General features: G+C 51.0%; 10 protein-coding genes across 10 annotated transcripts; 3 read left to right on the top strand and 7 right to left on the bottom strand.

The window, feature by feature from the left end:
- Nucleotides 1–128: 128 nt before the first annotated feature.
- An07g03220 (uncharacterized protein) lies at nt 129–1,844 on the top strand (the record flags this gene model as incomplete). The annotated part of the gene is made up of 4 exons (XM_059748337.1): nt 129–466; nt 558–1,048; nt 1,105–1,697; nt 1,761–1,844. The coding sequence occupies 4 exons, from the start codon at nt 129–131 to the stop codon at nt 1,842–1,844; spliced, it is 1,506 nt and encodes a 501-aa protein (XP_059606660.1).
- A 963-nt stretch (nt 1,845–2,807) lies between these two features.
- On the top strand, nt 2,808–3,881 carry An07g03210 (uncharacterized protein; the record flags this gene model as incomplete). The annotated part of the gene is made up of 2 exons (XM_001391367.3): nt 2,808–3,001; nt 3,074–3,881. 2 exons carry the CDS (start codon nt 2,808–2,810, stop codon nt 3,879–3,881), a joined length of 1,002 nt encoding a protein of 333 aa, XP_001391404.1.
- Nucleotides 3,882–4,986: 1,105 nt separating this feature from the next.
- Nucleotides 4,987–6,829, bottom strand: An07g03200 (uncharacterized protein; the record flags this gene model as incomplete). The annotated part of the gene is made up of 7 exons (XM_059748336.1): nt 4,987–5,067; nt 5,192–5,275; nt 5,360–5,563; nt 5,635–6,124; nt 6,189–6,418; nt 6,587–6,715; nt 6,791–6,829. 7 exons carry the CDS (start codon nt 6,827–6,829, stop codon nt 4,987–4,989), a joined length of 1,257 nt encoding a protein of 418 aa, XP_059606659.1.
- Nucleotides 6,830–7,040: 211 nt separating this feature from the next.
- On the bottom strand, nt 7,041–8,961 carry An07g03190 (mitochondrial 54S ribosomal protein mL57; the record flags this gene model as incomplete). Its single annotated transcript, XM_059748335.1, has 7 exons — nt 7,041–7,202; nt 7,271–7,276; nt 7,653–7,697; nt 7,886–7,959; nt 8,037–8,148; nt 8,271–8,503; nt 8,574–8,961. 7 exons carry the CDS (start codon nt 8,959–8,961, stop codon nt 7,041–7,043), a joined length of 1,020 nt encoding a protein of 339 aa, XP_059606658.1.
- Nucleotides 8,962–10,329: 1,368 nt separating this feature from the next.
- Nucleotides 10,330–11,716, bottom strand: An07g03180 (hypothetical protein; the record flags this gene model as incomplete). Its single annotated transcript, XM_059748334.1, has 6 exons — nt 10,330–10,584; nt 10,674–10,738; nt 10,865–10,990; nt 11,219–11,306; nt 11,501–11,584; nt 11,672–11,716. 6 exons carry the CDS (start codon nt 11,714–11,716, stop codon nt 10,330–10,332), a joined length of 663 nt encoding a protein of 220 aa, XP_059606657.1.
- A 954-nt stretch (nt 11,717–12,670) lies between these two features.
- On the bottom strand, nt 12,671–13,432 carry An07g03170 (uncharacterized protein; the record flags this gene model as incomplete). The annotated part of the gene is made up of 3 exons (XM_001391363.3): nt 12,671–13,106; nt 13,244–13,334; nt 13,393–13,432. The coding sequence occupies 3 exons, from the start codon at nt 13,430–13,432 to the stop codon at nt 12,671–12,673; spliced, it is 567 nt and encodes a 188-aa protein (XP_001391400.1).
- A 2,449-nt stretch (nt 13,433–15,881) lies between these two features.
- On the top strand, nt 15,882–17,288 carry An07g03160 (uncharacterized protein; the record flags this gene model as incomplete). The annotated part of the gene is made up of 7 exons (XM_059748333.1): nt 15,882–15,958; nt 16,008–16,051; nt 16,115–16,242; nt 16,313–16,421; nt 16,484–16,715; nt 16,794–17,133; nt 17,226–17,288. 7 exons carry the CDS (start codon nt 15,882–15,884, stop codon nt 17,286–17,288), a joined length of 993 nt encoding a protein of 330 aa, XP_059606656.1.
- Nucleotides 17,289–17,967: 679 nt separating this feature from the next.
- On the bottom strand, nt 17,968–21,389 carry An07g03150 (uncharacterized protein; the record flags this gene model as incomplete). Its single annotated transcript, XM_001391361.3, has 4 exons — nt 17,968–17,994; nt 18,053–18,507; nt 18,555–21,153; nt 21,378–21,389. The coding sequence occupies 4 exons, from the start codon at nt 21,387–21,389 to the stop codon at nt 17,968–17,970; spliced, it is 3,093 nt and encodes a 1,030-aa protein (XP_001391398.1).
- Nucleotides 21,390–21,998: 609 nt separating this feature from the next.
- Nucleotides 21,999–23,778, bottom strand: An07g03140 (uncharacterized protein; the record flags this gene model as incomplete). Its single annotated transcript, XM_001391360.3, has 2 exons — nt 21,999–23,216; nt 23,284–23,778. 2 exons carry the CDS (start codon nt 23,776–23,778, stop codon nt 21,999–22,001), a joined length of 1,713 nt encoding a protein of 570 aa, XP_001391397.1.
- A 1,018-nt stretch (nt 23,779–24,796) lies between these two features.
- On the bottom strand, nt 24,797–26,324 carry An07g03130 (uncharacterized protein; the record flags this gene model as incomplete). The annotated part of the gene is made up of 2 exons (XM_001391359.1): nt 24,797–25,422; nt 25,490–26,324. The coding sequence occupies 2 exons, from the start codon at nt 26,322–26,324 to the stop codon at nt 24,797–24,799; spliced, it is 1,461 nt and encodes a 486-aa protein (XP_001391396.1).
- Nucleotides 26,325–27,385: the final 1,061 nt, after the last annotated feature.

Raw genomic sequence — 27,385 nt, 5'->3', positions numbered from 1 at the left:
TCCTCGAGTGTTCCACCTTACTGTCAATCCCCTGGCACGAACAAGTGTTCTTTCTATCCCCTGAGCGCTAGGGAGCGTTTGTTGTGTTTCACCCTCCGACTCTACTATTGAACCCCCCCCTCGTCACCATGGGTCTCTTCAAGCGCAAAGACTCCAAGAACTCGATTCAGAGCGAGAAGGAGGATTTCGACTCGACTGTAACCGTTAACAGTGCTCGTACTTCAAATGCATCATTGAGATCGCCCGGTTACAAGGGGAGTGGGCTGCCTGCCTCCATTCCAGAACTACCGATTGCCAAACCACCTGATCCGGCCCTCGATCCAGCGGCCTACCTGCGGAGTATCCATGCTGTCCGCGAACGCTGCAGCCTTGTTTTGAACAAGGCCAAGAGGAACAGGCTCAACCACTTTGATGTGGATATGGGCAAATTCATGGCTACTGCATCCTATATTGTCTCCATTATCAAGGTACATACTATATGCTACAGCCCTCTCGGCCAAAAGATTAGCCGTTTTCTTCATTCTCCCTGAGGTTCGCTAATCAAGCTTTCATTTACAGAGAGATTATGGCCCGGACTACGACTCCATTCCTCCTCATGGCCGTTGGCAGCACTTCGACGTGGGTGGACGACCTCGTGTTAACCAATTGCTTCAGTCTTGGCCCAGTACCATCGATGCGCAAGAACGTACTCGGCGATTGATCGACCTTTTCGTTGTTTCCGTCCTTCTCGATGCTGGTGCAGGTACCAGATGGTCATACAAGTCGAAGGAGTCCGGCAAGATCTTTTCGCGGAGCGAGGGTCTGGCCGTGGCAACCTTGGAAATGTTCAAGAGCGGTTTGTTCAGCAGCGATCCGACAGAGCCTTGTCAAGTGGATGGGGCAGGCCTGAAGAAGATTACGGTGGAAGTACTGGCGAAGGGAATGCAGCACTCCGAGACCAACCCCTTGGCGGGAATTGAAGGCCGAGCTGGTCTTCTGATCCGCCTCTCCGAGGCCTTGAACAACCAGGATTTCTTTGGGGTAGACGCTAGGCCAGGCAACATGCTCGGTAAGGCTTCATTTGGTGAAGGATTGCTGGGATTTTGACTAACATAACATCGTTAGATTACCTCCTTTCTCACCCGTCTACCCTTGCTTCATCGGTTCCAATTGTGCCCATCACCACGCTATGGAGTGTTCTTATGGATGGCTTGTCTCCCATCTGGCCGCCATCCCGAACACAGATTGATGGGCTTTCTATTGGAGACGCTTGGCCGTGCTCCGATCTCCCTAAGTCCCCCCCGGCAAAACCCTGGGAGAGCATCGTCCCATTCCACAAGCTTACGCAGTGGCTGTGCTACTCTATCATGGTTCCCATGTCCAAACTCATGAAGATCCATTTCGCCGGCAGTGAACTGCTCACGGGTCTACCTGAATACCGGAACGGTGGTCTGCTGATTGACATGGGGCTGTTGACTTTGAAGGAGCAAGATCTGGAGCGGGGTATTGCCGCATACAAGGAGAATGCGCAGATCAAGGGCCAACCCAACGTGGAAGTTGTGCCTCTCTTCTCCACGGATGACGACGTTGTCGTTGAATGGCGGGCTGTTACCGTTGGGTTCCTGGACGAGCTACTGGATGAAGTGAACGGTCAGCTTGGACTGACGGGCGACGACCAATTGACCCTCGCACAGATGCTTGAGGCTGGATCTTGGAAGGTATGTGATACTTTCGGCGCTCGGTGTTTTATGTGGGCGACATTGCTAACGCAGGAGTAACAGGGTGGCCGCGAGATTGCCGAAGTGTCGAGACCCAACACGAAAGAACCTCCGATCATGATCCGTTCCGATGGCACTGTTTTCTAATGATCGCATATCTGTTGATGTTTTGGATACCTGACACCGCCAGTCGACGCCCGTTCCACGGCTGGTGGTCGTGCTTACGACTTTGATGACCGGATGTTTATGCGTCTTTACTACTTTCGTGCCCATCGCCTGTGGCCCACCCTTTTTCTGTTCGTTTTGTACAAAGGTCTCTGCTGCGGCACCTGGCCGACTTTTTATACCTAATTTCTTTCTGTAGGATCATCGTGATAAGATGATCGTCTACCTTTCCTGTACACAGTTCCTTGGGCCCTTTTTACCTTCTTGCCTATATTTGGATGGAAATGTGACCATAAAAGTTTACATGGCTGGGATTAGTGTTTCCGCCAACAGTCTAAAGTCCTGACTATTTTCCTTTTTGAAAAGGAATTATTATGGGGATAGTGTCTCTGCTAGTTTGATAATATTTGGGTTCTAGTTAATCCACTATGAATGAAGTGGAGCCTGATGATTGGCAAACCCCCCTTCCGTGCAGAAAGTCTAATAACAATGGAGGCACATGGGAGGAATGTGGATGAACGCCACCTCCGTCGACCAATTTCCAAGGCAGGAGGAAGGAGATGGATAGTTCGGTGAGAGAGAGAGAGACAGAACATACTTTCCCATCATGCATCCCATCCCCATGTCAGCAGCCCTGGGGTGGACCGTGCTTTCTCCACGTGATGGAGCCGGAATATTATTGATCCCGGAGAAGCTCATGCAATGACGCCCGGAAGGCTGGTCATCCGGTTGCTGCTGCTCTCTGTCCAACCACCCTCGCCCATTCATTGCCTGTGGAGATCGCTACCTCCCTCGACTTGCAGGGTCCTACTGCATCCCATGGGCTGGAGGTATTTATGCGGATGCTAAATCCCAAATCTTTTCCACGGTTGCCATCCATCTGAACGATCACCAGCCCCGTAAGTGCGGGGTACGGTTAACGGATAGCTCCGGGGAACTGCCAGAATGGATATGCGCAAGAAGAAGAGAAAGGTCCTCTTGATGGGCAAAAGTGGATCGGGAAAATCGTCCATGCGCTCAATTATCTTCAGCAATTATGTTGCGAAAGATGTCCGACGCCTGGGTGCTACCATTGATGTCGAGCACAGCCATGTCAAGTTCATGGGGAACCTCACGCTGAACCTCTGGGATTGCGGAGGGTAAGTCGCAGTCTCAGGCATTTCTCGAAACATTCCAGTGTCTAACCCAATGTGCTCTTTTACCATAAACAGACAGGATGCATTCATGGAAACATATCTCGCGTCTCAGCGAGGGAACATCTTCTCCGACGTCGCGGTCCTGATCTACGTCTTCGACATTGAATCCCGCGAGGTCGAGCGCGATCTTGACACCTACAACGCTATCATCAACGCCCTGAAAGAATACAGTCCCAATGCCTACGTATTCTGTCTTGTGCATAAGCTGGATCTCATCCAGGCCGAGCACCGCCAACGCATTTACGAGGAACGGTCGGCCTTGATCCGCAGTCGTTCGGAGCATTTCAGTATCGACACCTTTGGCAGTAGTATCTGGGATCAATCGCTCTACAAAGCGTGGGCCGGCATCGTCCACAAACTCATTCCAAATCTGACTGTCATTGAGCGCTTCCTGCAAGCCTTCGCCAAGCGAATTGATGCCGAGGAAGTCATTCTGTTCGAACGGTCGACCTTCCTCACCGTTACTTCCGTTTCCTCAGAAGTAGGCGACATGAACCCCATCTACGATCGCCATGAACGTCTCTCCAACATCATGAAAGCCTTCAAGCACTGTGCGGCCCGAAACACTCATACAACCCCTGCATCTGCCGGTTTCGTTGTCATGCACACCAAGACTCCGCAGTTCAATGTCTTCCTCGGCCGTTTCACAGACAACACATACATTTTTCTGGTTGTGCCGCCTGGCGAAGCAGCCTACAACTGCGCCGTTCTCAACACCATGCTAGCTCGCGAGGGCTTCTCCAAAGCCGCCGCAACCGGTCACGGGGACGGGTTTCCCCTCCCTGCGGCTGAATCCCCGGACAACAGCAACGGGACCCATTGATTTGACTACTCGACCGGCCGCCAACGGCCATCCCTCAAATCAGCCAAGCACTTTACCGAGTATGAAACGAAAAAAGGACCTGCACGCCTTATGACAAGAAAAAGAAAACAGCTTCTTACTTCACTACATCAACCAATCAATCACCTATTAGCCAGCGTCGTCACACGGCATTCTAGCCTACGAAAGCTATGAGCAGCAGAAATGTGTGGAAAGTACGTAATGCAAAACGAAAACAAACCTGTTTTACTAAAAGACAAAGATACCCTACTTAGCATGCATGGCATTCTATATGTATGTATACTGTTCTTTCTTCTCTCTCTCAAACTCACCATATCATATCATAACATATCATACCATACCATATCGAACTTATCTTTTCCAAACTCTCTCTCCTTATCCAGTTCCATACTTTCTTCTCATTCTGTAACATGTCGATTGACTATGTTTCTGGTCATTGTGTTTCACGGCTGGTAAAAGTTATTGTCTTTATTTGTTATGACTTTCTCCACTCGTTCACTCATCTCGTCCATGTACCTGTCCTTCACAGACATTCACCCATATCTGTTGGTTCTATATTGCACGGTCATTATGCCTGTATGTTGGAAAAAAGGACGATGAAGAAAGACGAAGAGGACAGTGATGGAAGCGACTATGCCATACAATTGTATGATCGTGAATTAGCGAAAGAAAAATACAGTATACTATGATTACTAGTACCAATAGTAAATAGAAAGTATTTGATGTGGTTTGAAGTAATATTACCAAGTAGCCAACAATGTTTCAATACATAAATACCGGATGAGTGCGTAGAAATCTATAAGGCAATGGCGAGGTTTCTACTAGATTTGCTTGTCACGGTCACATGCCTGAGGCCTACTACTGACTACAAGTATTTACCTATTCGACTATATAGTCCGGGAAAGGCTATCAGTTGCACCACTACATTCAGTCAGTCGAGGATCATGTGCTAGTGCATCAAATCTGTACGAGGAGTACACTCCATCAACAGATGAATGATCCATGCTTGATGCAAAGAAAAAGAGAGAAAGTATATCTATTGAATGAAACTAAAGAAGAAAGAAATAGAAGAAAGAAACGCTTTACATCATTGTACATCTGGCATGCGGACAGCAATGTCGCCTGATTGTGTTATATATCGCACCCATGGGAGGGAGGGGTATTGTAGCTGCATTCATTGGGTCATTCGTTAGCATCCATTGCATTGCATTGTGCTTGTGCGACAAGGCTTCCAATCCAACTGATGGTGGGTTGTTGAAGGGAAGGGAGTTGACATGGATTTATGGACATACCTTAGGTTCCGTGATCTTCAAGTACCGGACTTGGATACCGCTAGTAGTGAAGTAAGGGATTTCGAATTTGACGTTGATCGGCCGCTTTGCCTTGCCCTGCCCAGTTCCACCCATGCTACCTCCGAAACCGCCGGTCATGCCACCGCCGTGCTCGTCGTCGCCCTTTACGGACGGCAGACCCAGCTCTGCGCGCATGAGGAACTCCTTGCCTCCGCCGAACTGCTTGATCTTCCAGATGATGGCGGATTTCTCAGGCGCGTAGTGCACGGTTCCGATGTTGGTGCGGAAACGGGGTGAGTCGGCATCTTCTGGGACTGGGACGAGGATTTCTACGTTGTTGGCAGTGCTGCGGCGCTTGAATTGGGCCTTGGCCTGTTTGGGAGGAGTGACGTTAGCTTGGTGATATGTCTCTCTAGTATTATAGGCAGGGAGCTGGGCCGCACCTTCAACATATACTCCATGCGCGAACCAGAGTGCGACTCCACCAGACATTCCACCCAAATCAGAGGCTTGACTTGGGTGTTCAACCGGTAGCTCATCAGCTCGAACTCGCCATCCGGGGGAATGAAGCTGATGGTGCGGTCATTCTCGAACCGAGAAAGTCGGACACACTGATGGAACTTGACGTCCTCCATCTCGACGGCCTTTCCTCTTGTTGCGCGACCCGTGGTTTCGAACATGACCTTGTCGTTCAAGCCCAGACGAAGCTCCGGCATACCACTCAGATAACACTTCATCTTGATAGCTCCGAGAATCTCCGATCGCAACACGTTACCAGACGCGGACACGAGGAGGTTAAGGGACTCCACAACATCAAGGAAGACTTCGTTCTTGCGGTACCGGATACCCTCACTTCGCCATGACACGGCATTGGTGACAGCAATGGGTGGTCGGGCTTGGATCTCCAGCTTGTGTGATTCTTGGGTAATGTATCTGCCATGGAATCGTCAGCTGTGGTCCTCCATTACTCGTAGTCTCAAAGACGGGTCCGTCTTACTCTTGCAATATCTTGCTCTCCGTCGTCTGCGGGTATCCAAAGTCCATCATCTCATCGAGCAATTCATAGATGATGACAAAGTTATCGCGGATACTCTCCTCCTCCAGTACCTTGAAGTATTCCGTGAACACCTCCACGATCTTATGCAGGAAAAGGAGGATCTCGGTGGCATTGGTGTTCTTCTTAGTCAGGGCAAGAATGTAAAGGTTGCTGTGACGGATGTAGAGGTACTAGGAAAGGCGGAATTCTCAGCAATTGACCTCCATGCTTCTGGGTTCCTTTCTGGGTATGCGCGCAGGGCTGATGTGGGAGATGGTAGACACAGCGGGTTGCGGGGAACGGCGGGGGGAGGTGCAGGTGCGCCGCCGCAGCCACGAGTCGGAGACACAAATACGTACGTTAATTCCTTCGTGGGAAAAGCACGGAGCCACGGCGGAGCTCTCTTCTTCGGCGTCACTGAGTAGGATGGGGAATTTTTCGACGGCGGACATGGGGATGTCTCCGCGGTAGTTTCGGGCTAGAAGGGTCTAAATAAACGGTCAGGTTCCAGGGGATCACGGCGGAATTGTTCATGACAGCGCAACCTCCACGGGGGTTCATACCTTGCCCTTGAGATCGAGGAAGAAGATGGCCGACGCCATCGCGAAGGGATTCGAAAGGAGGTCGTGGGTGGAAAAGTAAGGTGGAGGTTAAACGGCGCGAGAATCGAGGAGGTGAGTCGGGCAGGTACTGGAGGACTAAATGGGCGGGAGGCTCCTGGGCGAGATTCAACGGGAGAGGCCAGCGAAACCACTAGTTCAACATGCTGGACTTGCGGGGAGGTAGCTGTGGACAGTGTGCATCAGAGACAGCTCAAGAGGAACATTCAACTGGGGAATCTGTGAAAACCGGAGCCGGAGAACTCACAGGAAGCAGCAGAAGGGGAGGTCTTGGCCGACGTGCCTGCGATGAAGCTGGAATGGAACGAATATCATGCGAGACTGACTGATGATGCGGCCATCGGGGATGCTCTGCCTTTCCGCGTGGTATTGTTCCGTACACAATACACCGCCAGACAAAGAGCTTGTTGCGGGGTAACTTACCTTGACCTGGTCACAGTGGTGTATGTAAGTGTATCAATGCCTCAGGGGTCTTTGATCAGAGCGCTAATCCTATTCGAGATATCCGGCCAGTCCAGATCTCCACTAGGCCTGATGGAGCCTAGCGCTGGTCACGCGCGCAGAATATATTTCGGCCGTCGCAAGCGAATTCTCTTCCTCTTCTTTTCTTTTCTTTCTTTGTACCATACGCCCTTATAAGACAGTGCAAGGCAGCTCAAATTGCTTTTTGTGATTTCTGGGTCCTTCCGTGACATTCTGTCGTGGAGTTCCTGGTTTCTCATTGCTGACTTGCGATACCAAGGTGCGAAGACTATGCATCGTGTATTCGAGGGTTCCATAAGAGCTGGCCGGGTATTTTGCTTACTGTTACCCGGGCGGTGTCAGAGGAACCGTACATACTTTTTGATATCTACTATATTTGTTAAAATTAATAATGGCATGCTGTGTGAATTGATTCCCAAAGAACCAAAAGTATACTTGTAACAAACGTAAGAGAGAAGACAGAACTTCCGGTGGTATTTGCAGTCACTATATAAGACAAGTCGTAGATAAAAATACATAATATATGGCGGATGAAGAAAAAGCCCCAACACATACACAAAACATCCAGGGCACAAAGAAACAAGGGGAAGGTGAAAAGAGAAAAAGGAAGTAACGCCTTGAAAATGCACCTGCGGCCATTTCCCATAAATCAATCACCCAAATCAAGCCGCGATCTTGAATCCCAGAGGTGCTAATATGCGCTCACGGGCCACCTTGTTCGCAACAGCATTGCCCTTCTCCAGGGAGATGGCACCGATCACAGCGTACATCGTGTGGGCGAGAACGAGGTCCATTCCAGAGCTTTCGAGGTTGTTGGGCTACACGTAAACACGCCGCTGTTAGCAGGGGATCCAATTGACCAACTCACAAGACAATATCAAAAGCCCAGCAGCGCAGGGTGTCCGAATGTCGTCTTAATGCACGGGAACCGTAGACTCACCTTCCGAGGGCACCATCTCACAACTCTCTGCATGTCATACTTGTGAGCAAGTTCCGACAGCTTCGTCTTGCTCGTAAGGAAGCTCTTCGTGTTGTAGTCGAGGTTGTCCAGGCTATCTAAAGCCGGGTGAGTGAAGGGGACCCGGCCATACGCATCGGGGGTGGCAGAGTTAGCAGCGTTGCTAGGACTCTGGACCAAAGCCAACGAAGCCTGCAGCTGAACAATACGCTTGCCTGTGTACAACCCCATCCGCATTAGTATCCAATCCTGTTACCATTCATTGCACAGCAACACTTGACATACCCAGGAAGGCCAAACGGTCGTTGAAACCTCTCCGGCCCTGATCAAAACTCTTGTGTGTCACTGCGAGCCACTTGGTTTCCTCCGAGAGCATCTTGTCGCCGTCGTTTCCGAGCATGAGGATGTAGAACCGGTCCAGAACCTTGGGATCTGAATTCACGGGGAACTCGGGGCGGTTGGAGTTGAGTCTCAAGGAGAACGGCGCTTTGGCACGAGGCGGCGTGTACGACCACCGGGGCTTGTCTGCATGGTTGACTGCTGCATCTTCGGTGGCCGTCGAGAGTCCTCGCCGCGGAAGGAGACCGGCTGCGATGGAGTTGGGACGAGCGAGGGAGCGGCATGCGGAGCAGGAGGCGGTCCTGACCGCGCGAGTCGATAGTACGGAAGCCATTGGATAGAGGAAGGGCCAGAATTCGGAGTGTTGGGTGAAAGGGAAGAGGTCGCCAGGCCGGGTCTTTTTCCACGATCGATGGCGGCCATCAATAATAATTCCTTTGGAGGAGGAAGAATTCGGAGACGTGGCGCTAGTCCCGATCGGGATAGCCGCTCAGTTCTCCGGTTCGCCGGCCAAATCTGTAGTTTCGACGATGGAAAGAGAACAACACGCTGGAACCAATCTCTTTTTCGATCTACGAAGGTTACTTCAGTACCACTACTTGTGTTTCATCGATCAGGCATCTTTGCCTACGAGTTACTACTCGGAGCCCATCCCCATTCTATCCGGTTGCGCTCGAGCCATCAACACCTCAGCCGTATGGATCTAGAACAAGAACATCGCTTCACAAAATATGGAACTGGCGGGAATGTGTAGGCTAATTGTTGTACGGGAGGCCCATGCAACTCCTTTTATATCATTCAAGACCAACTATCAGTTGTCGGTGACGAGTGTCGCCGGGAGATACGGAAAAATACATGCCACCAACTGCCAAACTTGACTTCCGCAGTGACTTCCCCAAGAGCAACAGTGTGCACTGTAAGCCAAAGGCAAGAACACACTATACTAAGTGAGCAAGACTGTTGGCGGGTAAGCCGTGCCTCATGGGAAGCGCGCCAACCAAAAGCACATTTGCCGTCTGGGCTCCCGTTGTACAGCTCGCGGGAACCAGCCAGAAAAGTACTAAATGACTAACAATTTCCATAATGCTTCTATTCAGAAAGGAGCCGCTGATCTGTAGGTACCTGACCATAACTTGCGGCACGGATTTCTACACCGCAATGTTGAGCGGCAACTAGTATCCCTTCATATCCTTGTCAGCATGCGTGACATGGAAGCGCTAGAGACCCGGCCGATGGTACTTATGTGCAATTGTTGTAGCACTCGTGTTCCGCCAATCCCCGAATATTGTGTGCATCATGTCACTCAAAACTGTGGTATGTCTGAGCGTTAAATCAGCACATACTTCACTCGGCAGTTGTTCCATGAACCAATGAACCAAGTTGCCGCTATACAGTGATGCAGTGAAGTATCAGACGGTATCGGCGATATTAGGACGGATGTTGAGCATCTCACGCTGCTTGAGAACCATAAGGGCATGTGCAATTAAGATGGCATAAGCTTAAGGTACGTATCACGGCTCTGAAACTTGGCAATGAGGGCCATGTACCCACAGTTTGACTTTCAAGACTATCCTTGTGGTCATTCTATGGCATTAGGGCTGGAATTAAAACAAAGACAGTAAATTCTTCTCATGCAAAACGGGGTTGAGATACCCTTTACTCTCTGATTTCTTTCCGTAAAAGGTCGCTCAGACTGTTGTGCTCAGTCTTTTGCTGGATCTAGCCTGCTGCTGCGCTTACCCACAAGCCTCCGATTGTGTCTAGAGTGGCATATTGTAAGGATGGTACGTGTCAATTGCGGCAAGACACCAGTTACTAAAGCAATGCATCGTGCCTCAGTGCGTCGCTTTGCGGTCGTTGGCAGGAACTCATTGAGCATCCGATTCGACGCACTGCTTGCCGCGGGGAGGCAGTCTAATGCAGTCCCTGCAACAAACAGGGCTATTCCCCCGCTTTCCTGAATCTTCAACATACTCCAAGTGGCACAAGGCCCAGTAATTGATCCACGTGCTTACTGCAGTGTGCCTTGTATTCCACTTCCGTAACCTGGACTCTTCCGTATCTTTGCCGGCTGCCATCATATTTCATTAGTAGACCGCTCGCTCGGAAATCTCCAGAGCTTGCCAGCCCCAACAATCGTCTGGGATGGCTTGACTAGGAATGGAATGATCGAGAGGCGAAAGATAGACATCATCAAGACAATGTCGATGCTTGGGTCCTGTTCGTTCTCAGTACACCAGCTTTATCAGCCGAGTAGTCATGTGTGTCAGTCAAGTTGCTTGGGCCAATGGCCCCCGCGTTTGATCGTTTGCACCTAACCATAGGTCCCCGGGATCGGATATCAGCAGACAATGCTGCCACATCTTCCCGGTTGCAATATCAAACAATCATCCGTGATCCCTCAAGATACTTGAAATCATAGCGACGATGGCTTAACGGTGTAGACTAAAGAAGGAAAAGTTTTCCCAATAGAGGATTCGCGGGCAAAGAATATCGGCGGGTGGCAGCTCCCGTTTTTCATCCAGTGGGGTACAGTATAGCATGAAAATGCGGGCATAGAAGTCCTGCAGACGTTATCAGCTGTAGTGGACCGTGAACTTTTGGTCTTCCGTACACTCGGGGATTGCTGAGTTGCAGCCCGGAGTTTCCAGCCGTCGGGTAACCAGCAAGGAAGTTGACCTCTCTAAGAATACGCTATGCACTGGGCTTTATCAGTTTATCCTTGAAGAAGCAAAATATCGGGCCATTCGTCGAAACATACGAGGACAACTACGCTGTTCAACATTACATACCACAAACATCCGTCGGGCCCTTGCAGAAACGGCAAAAATCCCATCAAGATCCGGCGATAGCCATGAAGATCACCGTTAAACCATCGGGAGTGTCATCATATCCACGCGGTTCCTCACTGCTGGTAGGACGTTGATCAGTATGGCGGTGTACAACTCATAGACATCCTTCGGACCCAGAGCTGGGCTCTGGGGCTAGTATTTAAATGCGGGATGTTAGCCAACTCACACCAAGAGAAACAACTCATATCTTACCCCATTGCCATCTGTTCCTTCATTGATCTCAAATATCTGCAGCATATCACCAAGCCCTTCAGACTTATAACCACATAACTTGTACCATCTAATACCCTCATCAAACCAACTGCTGCCAATACTGTCCTGTCAATTGACCTCCATGTTTACCGAACGGAGATATTGCGTCATGTATCGCGCTAATTTCGATTTCCTACCCGAGGACCTCCCTCTGCCGATTTGGGGCAGCTGCGAGGATATCGCACTAATTCCGAATTCCGTGCATGATCCACCTTCGCCTGGGATACCACCTAATCCGCCACCAAGCCCTGCTTGATCATCAGTTGTTCAAGGCTGGTGCTTTCAAGGGCAGTGCAAGCTAGTAGAAGAGGTAAGTTTGTGCAGAAGCAATAACCTGTCCCAACGATGCTGAGTGAGGTTTGACAGATCTGCAATGAAACTTGATGAAAAGGGGGGGGAATATCGTAGTGCACTATTGAAGCATCGATAGGTGAAGGTAATATAAGGGGAATATTGTGGAGAATTGCGGACTGCCAGGCTCTCAAAACAAAGTCACAGGGGAAACGGGTATAGAGGCGTGGCGGGTTGTTTTTGGTTCCATTGTTATTTTTGTCCTTTTATGATTTCTGAGGAGTTCAGGGAGCAGAACGCACACTAGACAATGAGACGGCCAGTTTATGCATGAAATCCATGATAGTCATGACCAGAAATTTCGTAGATCTCCAACCTCATAGCTTGAGGACATACCTATCCATTAAAGCCATCGCTCTGCCTCCTCTTCAGGCAATTGTATGGTTCGCGGCTATGGCATTAGTATCTGTTTCAATATCTCCTACATGCCGACAATTTCCACGGCTTGGGCAATGAGACGGAGCTCAGAGTTCGGGGTGAGAAGATGTGAAGTTTGATCCAAAAACAGTCGTCAATTGACTGGTATAAAATATATTGCACGAAAACAATTTTAAAACACAACAGGAATCAGAGGTATGTCACAATAGTTCACAGGAAAGCAAGAATAAGAGCGCTAAGAGTACTCAAACCCACCACAGTCCAGCCGGACTTGATGACCTGGGGGTTGGTAAGACCAGCACCAGTATCCCAAATCAGGTGGCGCACGCCGTTCATGCAGTGGTAGGTGAAAGGCAGGGCCATGGTAGTCTTCAGGGCAACCTTGGCGACAACAGGGAGAGCGGCGAAAGCGGCAGCGGCGGAGGCAGAGCCCAGATCCCAGCCGAGCATGGGAGAGGCGAGGTAGGCACTGGCATAGAGGTAGAGACTTCCGGACAGCGCAATACCGGTGATACGGTGGATACTACTGCCGATCCATGTGATCTGGGGACGGTAGATGCTAAGGTGGGGAGAGACGGGGCGGTTGAGACGCTGCTGGGCGAGGAGCTTGGTAGGGTCGGAGGAGTTGGAGGAGGTGGCAGCATGTCTGCATGACAACGTTAGCAATCCGTGTTCCGCCTCCACTTAGCGACATTCGCTTCATGACGTCGAGTTCGATATCGCGAACCCCTCCCAAGTCGAAATAGTCGCAAATAAGAATCCCAATCACGCGTAGTAGCTTACCTAGTCTGAACGGTTCTTCCAAGAGCAACGGCAGCCGGAGAAACCGAGTTCATCAAAGACCAACGCAGAGCGTAGGGCTGCTGGACGGCAACTGCAACATTGAAGTCAGTGTCGCGCGATTAGCTGAAGAGGATGAAGTGAGTACGTACGCCGCCGCAACGATTGCTGAGCAACCTTCTGAGAGAGCATGATGAAATTGATGACCTCAAGAGATAGTGAGAGGCTGAATCGGGCACACGAAGCTGACCGTCGTCGTCGTAGTCGTCCAAGAAAGAAAGTGGCCTCGAACTGCCGACTCTCTCGTAACGCTTCGGAATCACGGGACGGACAACCTCGGGTTCACCTCCCAGTCACGGGACTTCACCCGATGCCCCAAAAACAGCCAATGAGCAGTCCTGCATTACCACTCGGAAGATCCATCTTCCATCTCCTCACCGCCCGCCAGTTCCGGCTTTTCAACTTTTGTGTGTTTCTCCCGTCGCTTTCTCTTCCTCCTCTTCTTTTTTTCTTCTCTCCCAAGGGTCTCCGCCCACGTTGTCTACCAGTCGGGATGATGTCGACGTGCTTAGCAGGGCCTCACTGGTCCGGCATTCTGTCGTGACCGCCGAGGTCAATGAGATACCTGAGAAGGAGCTGTCCCGTCGTTAATCGCCCATTCTTCTCTGTCCTATGAGATGGAAGGGTTTCATATCAGGGTTACATCACTATAGGATTCGTTAAGAATTCATGTAAAAGTAGCATTTAAGCTCGTGTAAAACAAGCATGGAAACCATTTTGGATTTTGGAACATGGCACTATAGCCGAGAATGTGGAAATTCTCCCAATAAGGAGACAGGGGTTGGTATTCCTGTTCATTCGTGTGCCCGCTACAATGCTTGCTCAGCAACTACTGAAGAGGTTGTGGGAGGTGTTGTACTGGACCAGCCATTGCCTCCTCACTCTTGCTTCGGGGCTTGCTACTGCTGTTTCGGCTCGTTTTCGCAGCGAAGCCTTAGCAGGACAAGCCCCAAGCAGCTTCCTCATCTGCTCTCAATGCAAACGTCAAAACATGACTCCGATGTGGTGCGAGTGCAGGATAAGACTGGCCAAACGAAAGCCCTACAAAGTGTAAGCTACTTGATAAGCGAGGAAGGCCAGTCAATGCTTGCATGGTGCTCAGCAGGACCATCCATGAGGTCATCGCAGCGAGCCACGAAGCTCATTACGCCCATATGTACCTTCTTTAGTACTTGATCTCCAATGCCATTTGTGGCCACTGCTCAACGGTCTGGTTGGAACAATAAGAACCGGGTGGATATCCATTTTTTAGTTGTGTCTCCTCCACTGAGAAGGCACCATTATCATAGCCTGGCACTACAGGCTTGGATACTTTGGTTCCTAGAGTTGAAAGGCTTGCTGATGTGGTAGAGAGCTCTCGCCATCAAGTTCTCTTATTATATGACATGGACATGTTCTGTCCTACAATAGGCAGGGAAATAGACAGCATATTTCGGTTCATATTTCGGTAACTGTTACCCAGACTCGAGACTCACTGGGGCGACAAATGGCCCGCCCACTCAGCAACACGGTAAAAGTTCTAACCACACTTCAGAAAATATACAGGAACTCTTCACGAATTTCCCAGATATTGTAACTATACGTCTGTGTTGTCAAGTTACTTCCCATTTCCCGAAGAGGCCTGATGTTCGGACTTGTAGCTAAGAGATAGTGTCAATTTATATCGCCCGCATAGAAGAACACAATGAAGAGGACGTATTTAGTAACCGAGTCTGAGTTGGTCTAATAGTGATTCCACTGTATCTGTAAAAAAGGCTCCAACGTAGCCAACCACATATTGTACTCCAAGCACCTTATGTGATTCATATAGCTTCTTGTTGTTTGGTGGTTTCGCCCAGGTAGCATTCGATTAAGCCGGGGTAAGTGCGGGGGAGTCCCGCAGCGATAATACTCAATCACAATATCGACAATTCTACGGAGTACATTAGAGGAACATGTCATAGTTTGGAGCATACAAAAGAACGACTGCACAATTTTCGGACTATAGAAACTACTACGAGTTTGAATCTACAAAAACAACGACGAAACGTGCCCATACAGCTATTAACTAGTATATAGTCAATAACTAACTACAACCGTCGACAACCAATTTGCGACTTCTGGCAACCGATAAGTTCGGAAACCATGCAGTACTAAGGAACATCTACAATCAAGGCTGGTGCACCTTCAATAGCTCTTAGCTGACAACTGCCGATCAGTATGTCTATCCTGGAGCCTGTTCTCGCCTTACTCAACATGACAGAAGGCTAATTAATTAGTGAAGGAACCTACGGACTTTCTCCGTAGGCATCGGCTTTCTCTCCCGACCAAACCTCCGACCTTCTTGGTCGGAGACAAGAGACTCTCGGCCCGAAGGTGTCCAAAGAATAGTATAAAGTACTATTTAGGCTAAATATATGAGATGGCATGAGGGGAGGTTTACGAGGCATGCTTATCTGATCTTCCCCTCCTCTCCTCCATGCCCAGCCTATCTACTTCGTATTCTTCATCCAAATCCCTTCGACTCTCCATCACCAAGATATCCAACATTACTATCGAGATCATCAATCAATAACCCTTCATAATCAGTAAAGCGATCACCATGACCATCAAATCTGGACTCGACTACATCCGCTCTCGCTCCATTGTCGACTGCGACACCATGGACGAGCAAGGCACGTATCTCGCTTCCATGCACCTTTTACTATCTACTAATATAAAATTACAGTCGCCAAAACCCTTGGTCCCTTCCACGACTGCACCTCCAACCAGGTATATACATACAGTCCACTGCACTGAGCCCACCCTTACCACTCGGCTAACAACAACATCAGGCAATAGCCTACAACGAACTCATCAAGCCCGAACATGCTGAGCTTCTGCACTCCTCTCTCACCCAAGCCAAAGCCCTCATCCAAGAATACCCCGGTCTAACCATCGAAGAACTTGCCATCGAAATAGCAGTGAGTATACCCTGCCCTTCTCTTCACCAACATCAACAAACACTACTAAATAACACATCTATAAAAAAAGATGATTTCCCTCTCCCTAAGAATCGCCCCCCACATCACCGGCCACATCCACATCCAAACAAACCCCTACTACTCATACTCCACCGAAAAGACCATCGTCAACGCCCTCCGTACGTGCATACATTTATCCCCTCTACATACAATACCCCACCTCTAACCGCAACAAAAACAGGCATAGTCAAACTAACCCACCACCTCTCCCCCACCCACCCCCAATCCCACATCTGCATCAAAATCCCCAGCACCTGGGAAGGTCTCAAAGCATGCCGAGTACTCGAACAAGCCGGGGTCCGAACCCTAGCCACAACCCTTTTCACCATGCCTCAAGCCATCCTAGCAGCAGAAGTAGGATGCACGTACATAGCACCATACGTGAACCAACTGAGAGTCCATTTCGAGCCAGGGTAGATATATACCCCCCAAATACTCACCATCAACACAACCCACATAATCTATATATTGGTACTGATAATTCATCACAGCTTCAAAGACCCCTCCCCCCTCCTCCACTTCAGCGCCCTGGCCCAGAAATATTACGCCTCCATCGGATCCCAAACACAGGTATTACCCGCTAGTCTGACGTCCACGAACGAGATCTTCGCGTTGGCGGGTGTACAGCACATTACTATCGCACCGGGATTATTGGAAGAGTTGGCCAAGCCGTTGGAGGGGAAGGTACCTGTGGAGTCGTTGTTTGATTCCCCTGCTGTGGTGGAGGGGGCTGTGCCGGGTAAGGAAGTGTCGTATGTGAATGATGAGTCTGGGTATCGGATTGCGTTTACGAGGGATGCGGGTGGGTTGAGTGAGGAGAAACTTACTCAGGTAAGCTATATACTTTTGATATTGGGGGTAGATGGGTGGAGTAGAATATTTGAGTGGTTGATCTGTTGCTAATGGTTTATACTACTATCTAGGCTGTGAATATCTTCTGTGATATGCAAGACAAGTTGGTTCAGGTATTCAAGGGGTTGAATTGAGTTAAGGGGAGGGTGGCAGTGAGATACTACTAGCTACGTAATTGAGGTTGGGTTTATAGGATACACCTCTACACTCAAGTTCAAACCAGACATCTATCTATCCTAATAACCATTGTTCTCTTCTACCTACCTACCTACCTACTTCCATCAACCCCTCACCCGCTTTTGACTAAACCAAGTCAATCGAACGAACTTTCTAGTTGCTTAATGATGATCTAGCCAGCCCACGAACCAAACAACCCACCCTCAATAAAGCAATTGAGCAAGCAAAGCAGCATACAGGCACGCAAACGGACTTGGGAGTCTGAGTCTGAAAACGCCTGCTCATGCAATATAGAATGCCATGCCAAGAATATAGGAAAAGGGGCAAAAAAAAATGAAACACTATATACCTTTTTTTTATCATCCTTAATTCCGAAACAGACAAAAGGCCGCATACAAATACTCAAGCAGAATAGAAATAAACAGATGGACAGGTAAACAGAGAGGTAGGAGGACAAGAGGAATGTGTGTGGGTGTCGGCGATAAGAGCTTCAGTGTGTGTGGGTGAATGTTTTGTAAATGGTCACATGAGAACATCAGTCATCAAACCAAACCGTGGGGGAATCTAAGACTGAAACAAATGATCGGATGGGTAAAAAAAATGAAAATGTTAAGATAAGATGGAAAGACCACAACATCATGCGCTCAATCGCTGGATAAAGGACTGTCGAGAATGTTAGTAAAATTGAGGCGTTGAACACGTAGTTCGGATCACAACATACTGGGAAGAACTGCCGGAATCCCTTCATGTCCAGCCGGCCCAATGCTCCCACAAACTCCTCCACCAAGTCCGCTCCCATTCCCATTCCTGGCAACTCGCGATCCCGCAAGTACTGGAGGTACTCCATTCCCGTCTTGGCGTATATCGTGCGCTGCAGACCTCCTGCTTCGGCGAGGACCTGCTTAGCCTGCGCATCCTTCGAGTTGAAGGACGGCGTTGCGGGCAGCGCCCAGCACAGAGGCGACAGCCGGGTAATCATGAACTGGCCAAATCCTGGCAGTGCTTGTTGCTGGGGTGCCGCGCCGTTCGCACCCTCCGGCGTGATGTCCGGTCCGCCCCAAGAGCTGCCCATCTTCGACAGGACCGAGAACGCCATCTTAGCAGTGGTGAAGTCCTCAATGTCCTTGGCGAAATGCTCAATAGTACCAATGACCGTTTCGAACATTGGTTGGTTCCCTAGTGTCGTCAGTTTGAATCCTACTAACAAAAACGATGCTACTTACGCTCGCTAATGATAACGGCTCCGAGCTCATTGTTCAGGACCGCGAGCAAAAAGTTGAGGTATTCCCGCTTCAGCTCTGCCAGCTGGACCTCGTCATCCGTGCCGGTCGGGGCGTCTGCAATGCCAGAGAACACCCGCTGCAGGAATGGAGTCAAGAGAGCATCTAGAATAGAGTAGATCTCCGACTTGAAACCGAAGATGACTTGATCCAACAGTCGCAGGAACAGCGCCATCTCATCCCGGGAGGACGTCTGTGTGAGCAGACCGTCAATCCACCGTGGCAGCTGGGGCAGGATGCGTGATCCCAGCACGCCAATAAGGCGCGAAAATGCAAACCGCGCAGCTGTTCTGACGTTGAACGATGTCTTCAGTGACTCCAGCGCAACGAGAGTGGCCTCGGAAACCTGCATGAACGCTTCCGAGACTTCAGGAGCAGGCAGCGAAGCGGGAGAGCTGGTTCCCGGCATCCAGTCGGAGAAGCCTCTGGCAAGCGTCCCCAGTGCCATGATATCGTGGTGTATTTGCAGTAAGGCCCGTTCATCATTGGCCTTAGCCGGGGCCAGGTTCTTCTCCATATCCATAAAGACGGGGTTCAACACAGACTGTGCGTAGAGGACCTGCTTGTCCGCGGGAACAGTCGGGGTGGAGCAAATGATGCCCACAGCCTCGAACAGGTACAACTGGCTGTTGAAGACAGCATCGGCCGACCCCTCGTGGTCCTCCGAGGACATCTCATCGCCATCTGAGCCCTCAGTCGGCAACTCCGCGTTGATCACGAGCAAGTCGCCCAACGCCTCGACAACGGTCTGCGCCACGTTTCCAACATGGGTTCTGAGTTGCTTCACCAAGCGCTGGAAAAGGTACCACGACCGTGTCTTCACCTTCTTAATTGGGTGATGAACCAATTGGAGGAAGCTCTCCAGCACGGTAGGGATCAAATGGGTGTGGTACTGGAAGAAGGAGCTGTAGCGAACACAGATCTCCATGTACTGCAACTGGGTGGCTGGGTGCGTGAAGGATCGGATGTCCGACTCGACCATCTTCAACATCATCTCGACTAGCCTCTCCGCGGCCGCATTGTTGGGAACTCCCTTGCTGTACAAACTGCCTGCCCTGACGGCAACCTCGCCGAACAGGAACATCTCGTGCAGAGCCAGGTCCAAATCCCGCCAGTCGAGTTGAGCTCCCGATTGGCGCAGGCTCTCGAATGTATTTCCCACAACCTCCGAGACGGCCTCCATGCAGAGCTGCTCGTTGACACTTGCGACAATCTGCTGCAGTACGCCCAGGCGCTTCCGGAGTTCCTGGAATTCCGCTTCGTCTGTCTGATCGTCCTCATCGCCCCAGGACGAGGTCTCATCGTAGCGCATCTTGGCGATGATGGCTTTCAAAATGGGAAGCAAGATGGATGAATGCTGCTCGGCCAGGGCAGGGTTGACCTTGGCGATCTTCCGCAGATAGGACAGGAGGTCGCTCACGCAGGGGATCACAGTCGAGCAGACTTCATCGTATTCATCGGAGAAATATCTCAGGATATGCGGCAAGAAAGCCTGCAGCAGACCGGTGGCCTTGGCCTTGCAGTCGGCCGTGACGGTGTCCTGCTCCAAAGCCCGTACAATATCAATGACGGTAATATTGACTAACTTGGCCACCGTTTCCGCCAGGTCAGTATCGTACTTGAAGGTAAACCTATTCTCATGCAGAGGGGGGCTATTCGAGAGCTGAGTAACAATAGTGTCGAGATTCAGGAATATAATCATGTCCATCTTATCTTCAGGCTTCATCTTCTTGCCGATGATTTCCGTGAAAACGTCGACCGCCGCATCGCGCACCTTCTCTTCTCCCTCTCTGAGCTCCGCCTTCTGCGCCCGGCCGAGCTGCTGGAATAGGAGGTCCAGCGTGGTCTGGTTCACCACAAGACCGATATCGATCCAGCTGACCCAGCTGCCGACCGCCCTCAGGGACATCTCCACGATCGTATCATTTCCGTCCCGCCATTCAGACAAGATCTGCTGCCACGAGCTGGCAATCTTCTGCATGTCGCGTGAGCGAATCAAATCCTTGAGCAGGTTGGCCTTGTCCTGCTCGGTGCGGGACCGAGACACAAGCACGTCACCAATCTCCTCATGAATCGCATTGATGACACGCAGGTAGAAGACGATTCCGAGCGGGTTGTCGTGGCTCGTGCTGGCCGAACTCTTGTATGTGAGGCTGAGGAGGTCGTCGAAGAAAGTCTCCCAGCCATTACCATAGAGGGCTGAGAAGAGGAAGGTGATGGTCTGGGCGATCTTGTTTTGGATACTGGTCGAATCGGGGGTAACGTTATCCTGACCGTACACCTGGCGGAGATATGCCATCAAGCCGTCCCGGACATAGCCCAAAGCCTGGGGGTCAATGAGACCCGCCTGGGCCGCACTGTTGACCACTTCCAACGCCACATGCCGTATGATTTCGGAGTATTGCGGAGTCTTGGTGAAAAGGGTAAGGCAGACCTGCCATCCGGAGGGGTCGGTGCGGAGTTGGTTCAGGTAGTCGAAGGCCTGAGCCTTAAGAGTTTGATCGGAGGTGGGGTTCCCGGCGATTTCAATGGCATTTGCTACCTATACGGGGAGGTGTCAACTAGAGGTCGACGGAGGGAAAGATACGGAATGAGGGGAAATATGAGAGGGGAGAGGGGATATAAGAAAGGAGGGGGGCAGGATGGAGGGGAAGAGAGATCGGTGGTGGGGTGTGGGCTGAACAGAAAAAGAAAAAAAGCGAAGAAAGGTGAAAGAAGACAAAGATAAAAATAGAGCCAATGTATAGACTAGGGACTGCAGCTTACCTGCTCTTCCATCTTCGACCAGCCGGGTTGCCTTCAGAGTCGCAGGACTCGAAAGCAATGAGGGTGAGGGGGAGGGATCAAGGAACGATGGAGGTGGTTGTTCGGTCAAAATGCAGACGGCGGCGGAGAGTCATAGCAGAACAGAACTAGTCGCAGAGGCCAGCCTATTGAGCCATCACTAGTGCGTTGGAGCCGGTGGATTCTTCGGCGTCAGACCCAGTCACCTGGGGAAGCGAGGAAACCGCAAATTCTGCTGCTCACCAAACGAGTTGGACAAGGTGATAGATAGCTCGTCAGCAAAGGCTCGTGGACTGTTTCTCAAGAAACAGTGATTGCTCTCGTGCCGATGACGTGCCGCCGGAAGGGAACAAAAAGAAAACGACAAAAGAAATCTTTCGTGCCTGAGTTTGTGTGGCCGCTGTTCCGCCCCAAAACGGCAACGGGCGGCGTGCCGTTGCTGCCTGACGGTTCAGGCATATTATCTCAGATATAGTTACCCTTTCTCTACCCAACTATCTACATACCTTGTTTACTGATCGCTTGATACCATTGCATTGCAAATCATAACTCTACCATTATTAGTTTAAGCGGCCCATATCCCAATCAGCTTTATCCTGGCGCTCAGTGCTTCCCTTCCTGGCGCAGCACCTCCAGCTCCATTTTCTCAAAGCCCTCTGCAGCCTGGCCGTAGCGCTCAAACACTCCAGGCTGGTAACCATCTGCAATCTTTTCAATGAACTCCTCCTCATGCCACCGTTTTCCGATCAAGTCTTCGAAAGTCTGTCCCTCAGCTCGTTCCATGGCCCAAACCGCCTTATACGCCGCACCCAACGCACACGCGTTATCACCAATCTCCAGCTTATACACTCCTTCACTACCACCCAAGATCTCTCCAGCCACTTTAGCAATGGCCTTGTTCTTCGATCCACCGCCAACCAGGTACACCCGACGTGGTTGCGCAGGAATGCCCTCACCAGGGCTCTGAGTAAGGCCACGGGACCGCAGACGCAATGACAGCATCTGGCTCTCGACAATGGCCCGAGCCTCGTCAAAAGGCTCATCCCAGCCGCCATTCGAGGGCTGCAGACTGCCATCCTTTGGGTTGTAATCAAAGCGCCACTGACCCGAGCGCAGGTTTGGCACAATCTCCGGACGGGGAAAGAACAGGCCCAGCTTCATTGGGTCGGAGTCGGCCTTTTGGCCCATGGGCGGGGTCTCCAGGGTGACTTTGTCGAAGTTGGCCCAAGAAGTAGACGGCTTCTCGCCGAGTTTCTCGTTAACTGCATCACGGACCAGCTCGCGAGCCAGTCCACCGTTCTTGTAGCAAAGCATGAACATGTACAGGCCCGCAGTGGTAGGGTGGTTGAAGAAATGAGTTGCCGGATCAGGCTTGTAGCTGGGCGTGGACATGAGGAAGGTGGTCGAAGTGCCCAGAGATACCATAGCATCGGAGGCTCGTAGGGGCAGAGCAAGAATGGTGGCAGGGTTGTCACCGGTGGCGGGGATAATCGTACAGTCGGGGCTGAAGCCGTAGCGTTCAACGTAGTACCGATCAATTGGGCCGAGATGAATGCCTCCATCTTCCGGGACATCACCCAGCTTGCGCTTCAGGTCATCGACTCCAGATGAGCCGGCGCAAAGCTGAAGGAGCTTCTCATCGTAGGCACCCTTCTTGATGTTCCAAAGGTTCATACCGCAGACATCAGAGATGTCCATCGGAGCAATGTGACCCAAGAACAGGGACGCAATGAACGAGGATACCAGCGAGATCCGCGACGTCTTCTTGTAAACATCAGGGTACTTCCTCTGGAAACGCATGATCTGCGGGCCTGTAAATCTCTACACAAAATTAGCAATTGCTAGACCCCTCTACAATCATGGAGACTATTGTGGGATGAATACTCACATGGTGTGCCTTGCTTCCTGTGGCAAACGCCAGCTCGCTCTGGCCACCGAGAGCGGCATCAAACTCATCACACTCCTTCTGAGTGCTCGAGTCCTGCCAGTTAGGACTGAACGGGTGCGAGAACGCCCCGTCCAGCTGCTCCTCAAGTGTCTTGCTTGCATCCAATTCCTTCAACAGCTTCTCCGCATTTTCTCCCCAGTACACACTTCCATGTTGCTGTCCCGCACCACTGATACCCTTGATCTGGCTGAAGTCCATGCCCTGTTTACGCAGCCCTTCTAGGACGCCATCCAGGGCCTGCAGCCACAGGGCAACGGGGGCGAAGACCTCATGTTCGGCTTCATTGGTGAGCACACCCTTCTTGATGGGAAAGCCGTGGGAGTCGGCGTCGAAGTCAAATTTGGAGACATAAACGACCTTGAGGTCGGAATTGACGACGAGGCCCTTGAGTTGTTGGGTTGAGAGGTCGAAGCCGATGTATAGAGGACCTTGCATGGTGAGTGCGGCCCGGGGGGTGATGACGTATGGGTGGAAGTGGGATGGCGATTCACGGAAGGGAGGGAAGAAGAGAAAAGATGGAGTGGAGAGGTGTCAATTGAAATAGGATAGTCTAAAACAATCAAACTCTAGAAAGCAGGTATGATTCTACGAGAAGCTAATGAGCAGAGAGAGGGGTGAGAAAGAGAACAATGGGAAAAGCAATGAAGTCAACACACCGATGGATGATTTATCCCTTGAGCTCCCGCCAGCCTGGCAGCTGGTCGGCAAAATCCGACCAACAGGAAGGCAATTGGCATGTCGGCGTGCCAGAGAGCAGATCCCATGACTGATCATGCCCGACCTCGTCTTTTTTTACCGATGTGGGCGCTGCTTACTGAGTGATTCTCATTCTTGTGGTGCTTTTTGGTACGCGTGGGGTTCACGATAAGAAGATATTGAATTAACCTGCAACCCCCACCGCCGCCGGGAATTTACCCGGTTAATTACTAGTGAGAGGGAGGGAGGCCACTTTGGACACAATAAATCGTGCTGAATGACCGCCATCGTGGGTCTAGATCCTAAGAATCAGCCCAAAAGTCCCTTCTGCAGACTTTTTCTGGGATCTTTTACAGGGAAAAGTTAGACTAGTGCTGGACTACGACCAACTGGCTAAGACCTGCGGCTAAAGTGAAGATCCCGCGGATCGCCTCATGGGGTCGAGTTCAGTGCGCTCTGGTACATTCATTCAGACCCGATAGATACACAGTCATCGTAGAAAATACAATCCCTTCTATTTTGACCCCAAGATCTCACTCTTTCTTTCCCGCTCTACGTCCACCTGAGATCGCCTATCAATCATCTATTCTATCCAACTGGCTCGACGGCAGCAGACGGGATGTTGGATGTCTCCCCCACTATCCATCCTCGGGTATCATCGAATTGGGGGTTCAAAACGCTAGTGAACGACTGACACATAGATCTGGCAGATCTGATAATGCCAACCCATGTTACTCATAGGACCAGAATATGACCCTCAGTGGGTTTTGCGGGGTTCATGTTCATGGTCATGGTCATGGTCATGCTCATCCTCTTCGCCATCCTCCGGCTCAGGACGCGCACGGGAAGTGACATCCGCAGGGATGAACTCCTCCGTGAAAGTCAACTCCTCGTGCTCCAAGGGGATAAACCGAACCTTGAGACGCTTGACTCCACGCACGCCTTCTCCGACCGCAGTGCGAATGGACTCCTCGACCTGCCGGGTCCGGCTGACAGACCACGCGCCCGGCACAGCGATTTCGACATCCATCAGATAATTTTGTCCCGACTTCATGCCCTGCACATCACGGACCTTGATGGCATCGCCACCTTCCAGTTTCGCCAGCATCTTAGCCGCGGCTTTCTGTACCGATTCCTTGATGTCGTCGTCAACGTTCGTATCGGCGAGCTCCAACAACGAGGTCTTGGTGTTTCCCCATCCGGCCTTGATGACCATCAGCGAAATCAACAGTCCACCCACAGGGTCCAGCCAGGATGCGTCCTGGAAGAGATAGGTTCCGCCAATTGTAAAGAGAGCGACAATACTGGTCAGGGAGTCGATACGGTGGTGGATGGCGTTGGAGGCTAGTACTGACGACTTGCGTTCCGTCGCGACTTTCATGGCTGTCGGGGAAAGGCGCAGTCAGCATTCGCAGTTGGTGTTAGGGCAGAGATTCCTCAAGGTACTCACTAGCATGATATAACCACTCCTTCACCACGATGGACCCCGCAGCAAGCCATGCGGCATGAATGCTCGGGCCCATTGCCTCAACGCCATGGCTATGCGAGTGACCATGTCCCAGGGCGCCTACATGCGCGATCGCTTCCGCGGCCTGGGGATAGAACTGGTCCAGCAGAACTTGGCCGGAATTGAGGCCCATGAACACACCTCCGCAGAGCAACAACCCGCTAACCCCTAATGCTCCGATGCTTTCGATCTTGCCGTAACCATTAGGAAATCGCTCGCTCGGCGGCTTGAGCGACCAGGCGACCGTGCCTAATGTCAGGAAATCGGAAACTAGATCGGTAAGGGCGTGGTAGGCGTCGGCGATGAGGGCTTGGGAATGGAACACGTAGCCGCCGATGAACTTCCCGATGGCCATGGCGAGGTTAGCGAGCAGGCCAAGTCGCGTAATTCGCACACCGGCATCATGTTTATCGGTAGAAGTAAGGTAAACGTTTCCGTGATGGTGATGATGGTGGTGGTGGCCATGGTGGCCACCGTGGTCTCTGGATTGGGTGGTCATTGGAGGTAGGGTGACGGAGGTAGCGGAGGTGGCTGCGGCGATGGAAGGGACTAGAGTCGGACGAGTGACGGGACAGAGCAAAGCATTGGAGGAGGAGACAACCGAAGAATGAGAGGAGACACTAGGGTTCTTATGGCGCAGACGCGAGAGTGAGGACGAGGACGAGACTCGCAGCTGAAAAGCCCTGGGGAGAAGAACAATGCCGGATCGTCTCCCAAAGGCACAGGCCGGCCGTGATAGCGGAGGATGGGCCCTGCACCACAAGGGCTGCGTCAGCATCCTCGTAGTGGCTTGTCTAATCGACCAGGTTCTGCTGCAATTATATTATTTTGGGTTGCAAATACACGGAGAGGAGTCCGGACTGAAACAGCAGCTCCATGGTGGTGCAGTGGATTGTTTGAAGAGAAGAGGAGTAGCCGGAAAGCCTGATTGTCATTGCCAGGCCCTCCGTCATGGCTTGTCGGTCGAATCCCCGGCTGAGGCGAAGCCGACATGCGCTGACGATTTCGGCCCCGGAGTCTGATCCACTGATCGCTTCCTCGATAACAATCTTCCCCCAATTCCGGCGGCTATGATTAGCAGACCCTGCAATTCTCGCTGACAGACGAACTGCACACACGAGACCAATAACCTCCCAGGTAATGCAATCTTGTTCAAGCTGGACTTTTCTGTCTGATCGAGAGCGCCGTCTCCCTCCGTGACCTTTTCGCTCTCTCTGCCGATCCCTTCCTTCTTTCCCCCTAAGAAGCAACGCAATTCTTGCTTGGCAACTCCTCCAGCTGCGTCACCAGATGCTTGTCATGATCCAGAGCCCCTCTCCGAACCGGAGATGAATATCTGCGTCTGAAGCATCCATAGATTGTCGGTTGGTGGAATTCTAGTGCCGAACGAAGAAGAGGCGGCGTCTTGGCGGGGATCAATCTTTATCAGAAGCTCCGTGACGGACGCTGACTTGCCGATTAGTTAGATTGCGTGCTTGTTAAGCTTATTAGTCCGCAGTATTCCACTAAAAGAGGTTCAGCGTATCAAAACAATAGTTCGCAGAGTAGACCGATCTTAGTCCAGTGCCAACTTTATGATGGTTGATAACTAGGACACACCCGTTGTTGTTAGGTTGGCTTGAGCCAGATCTCGGACTCGAGCTGTATGCTGAGCCTTGATTGATTTGCAAATGATATGGCTGTTATTGCACTGCCTGCAAGCCATTTCTTTGATGATACCTTCTGACTGGACACGATCTCGTGACTTGATAGTCATCAGAGCATCAATCACTATTTAGCTTTGCTCAGCCTTGCTGGCTGATGCCAGGTAGCTGTCGTTGAAGACGAGGCTGCCAGAGG

The sequence above is a fragment of the Aspergillus niger genome (assembly GCF_000002855.4).
Source record: "Aspergillus niger supercontig An07".
Lineage (NCBI taxonomy): Eukaryota > Fungi > Ascomycota > Eurotiomycetes > Eurotiales > Aspergillaceae > Aspergillus > Aspergillus niger.
This window is presented reverse-complemented; position numbering and strand designations above follow the sequence as displayed.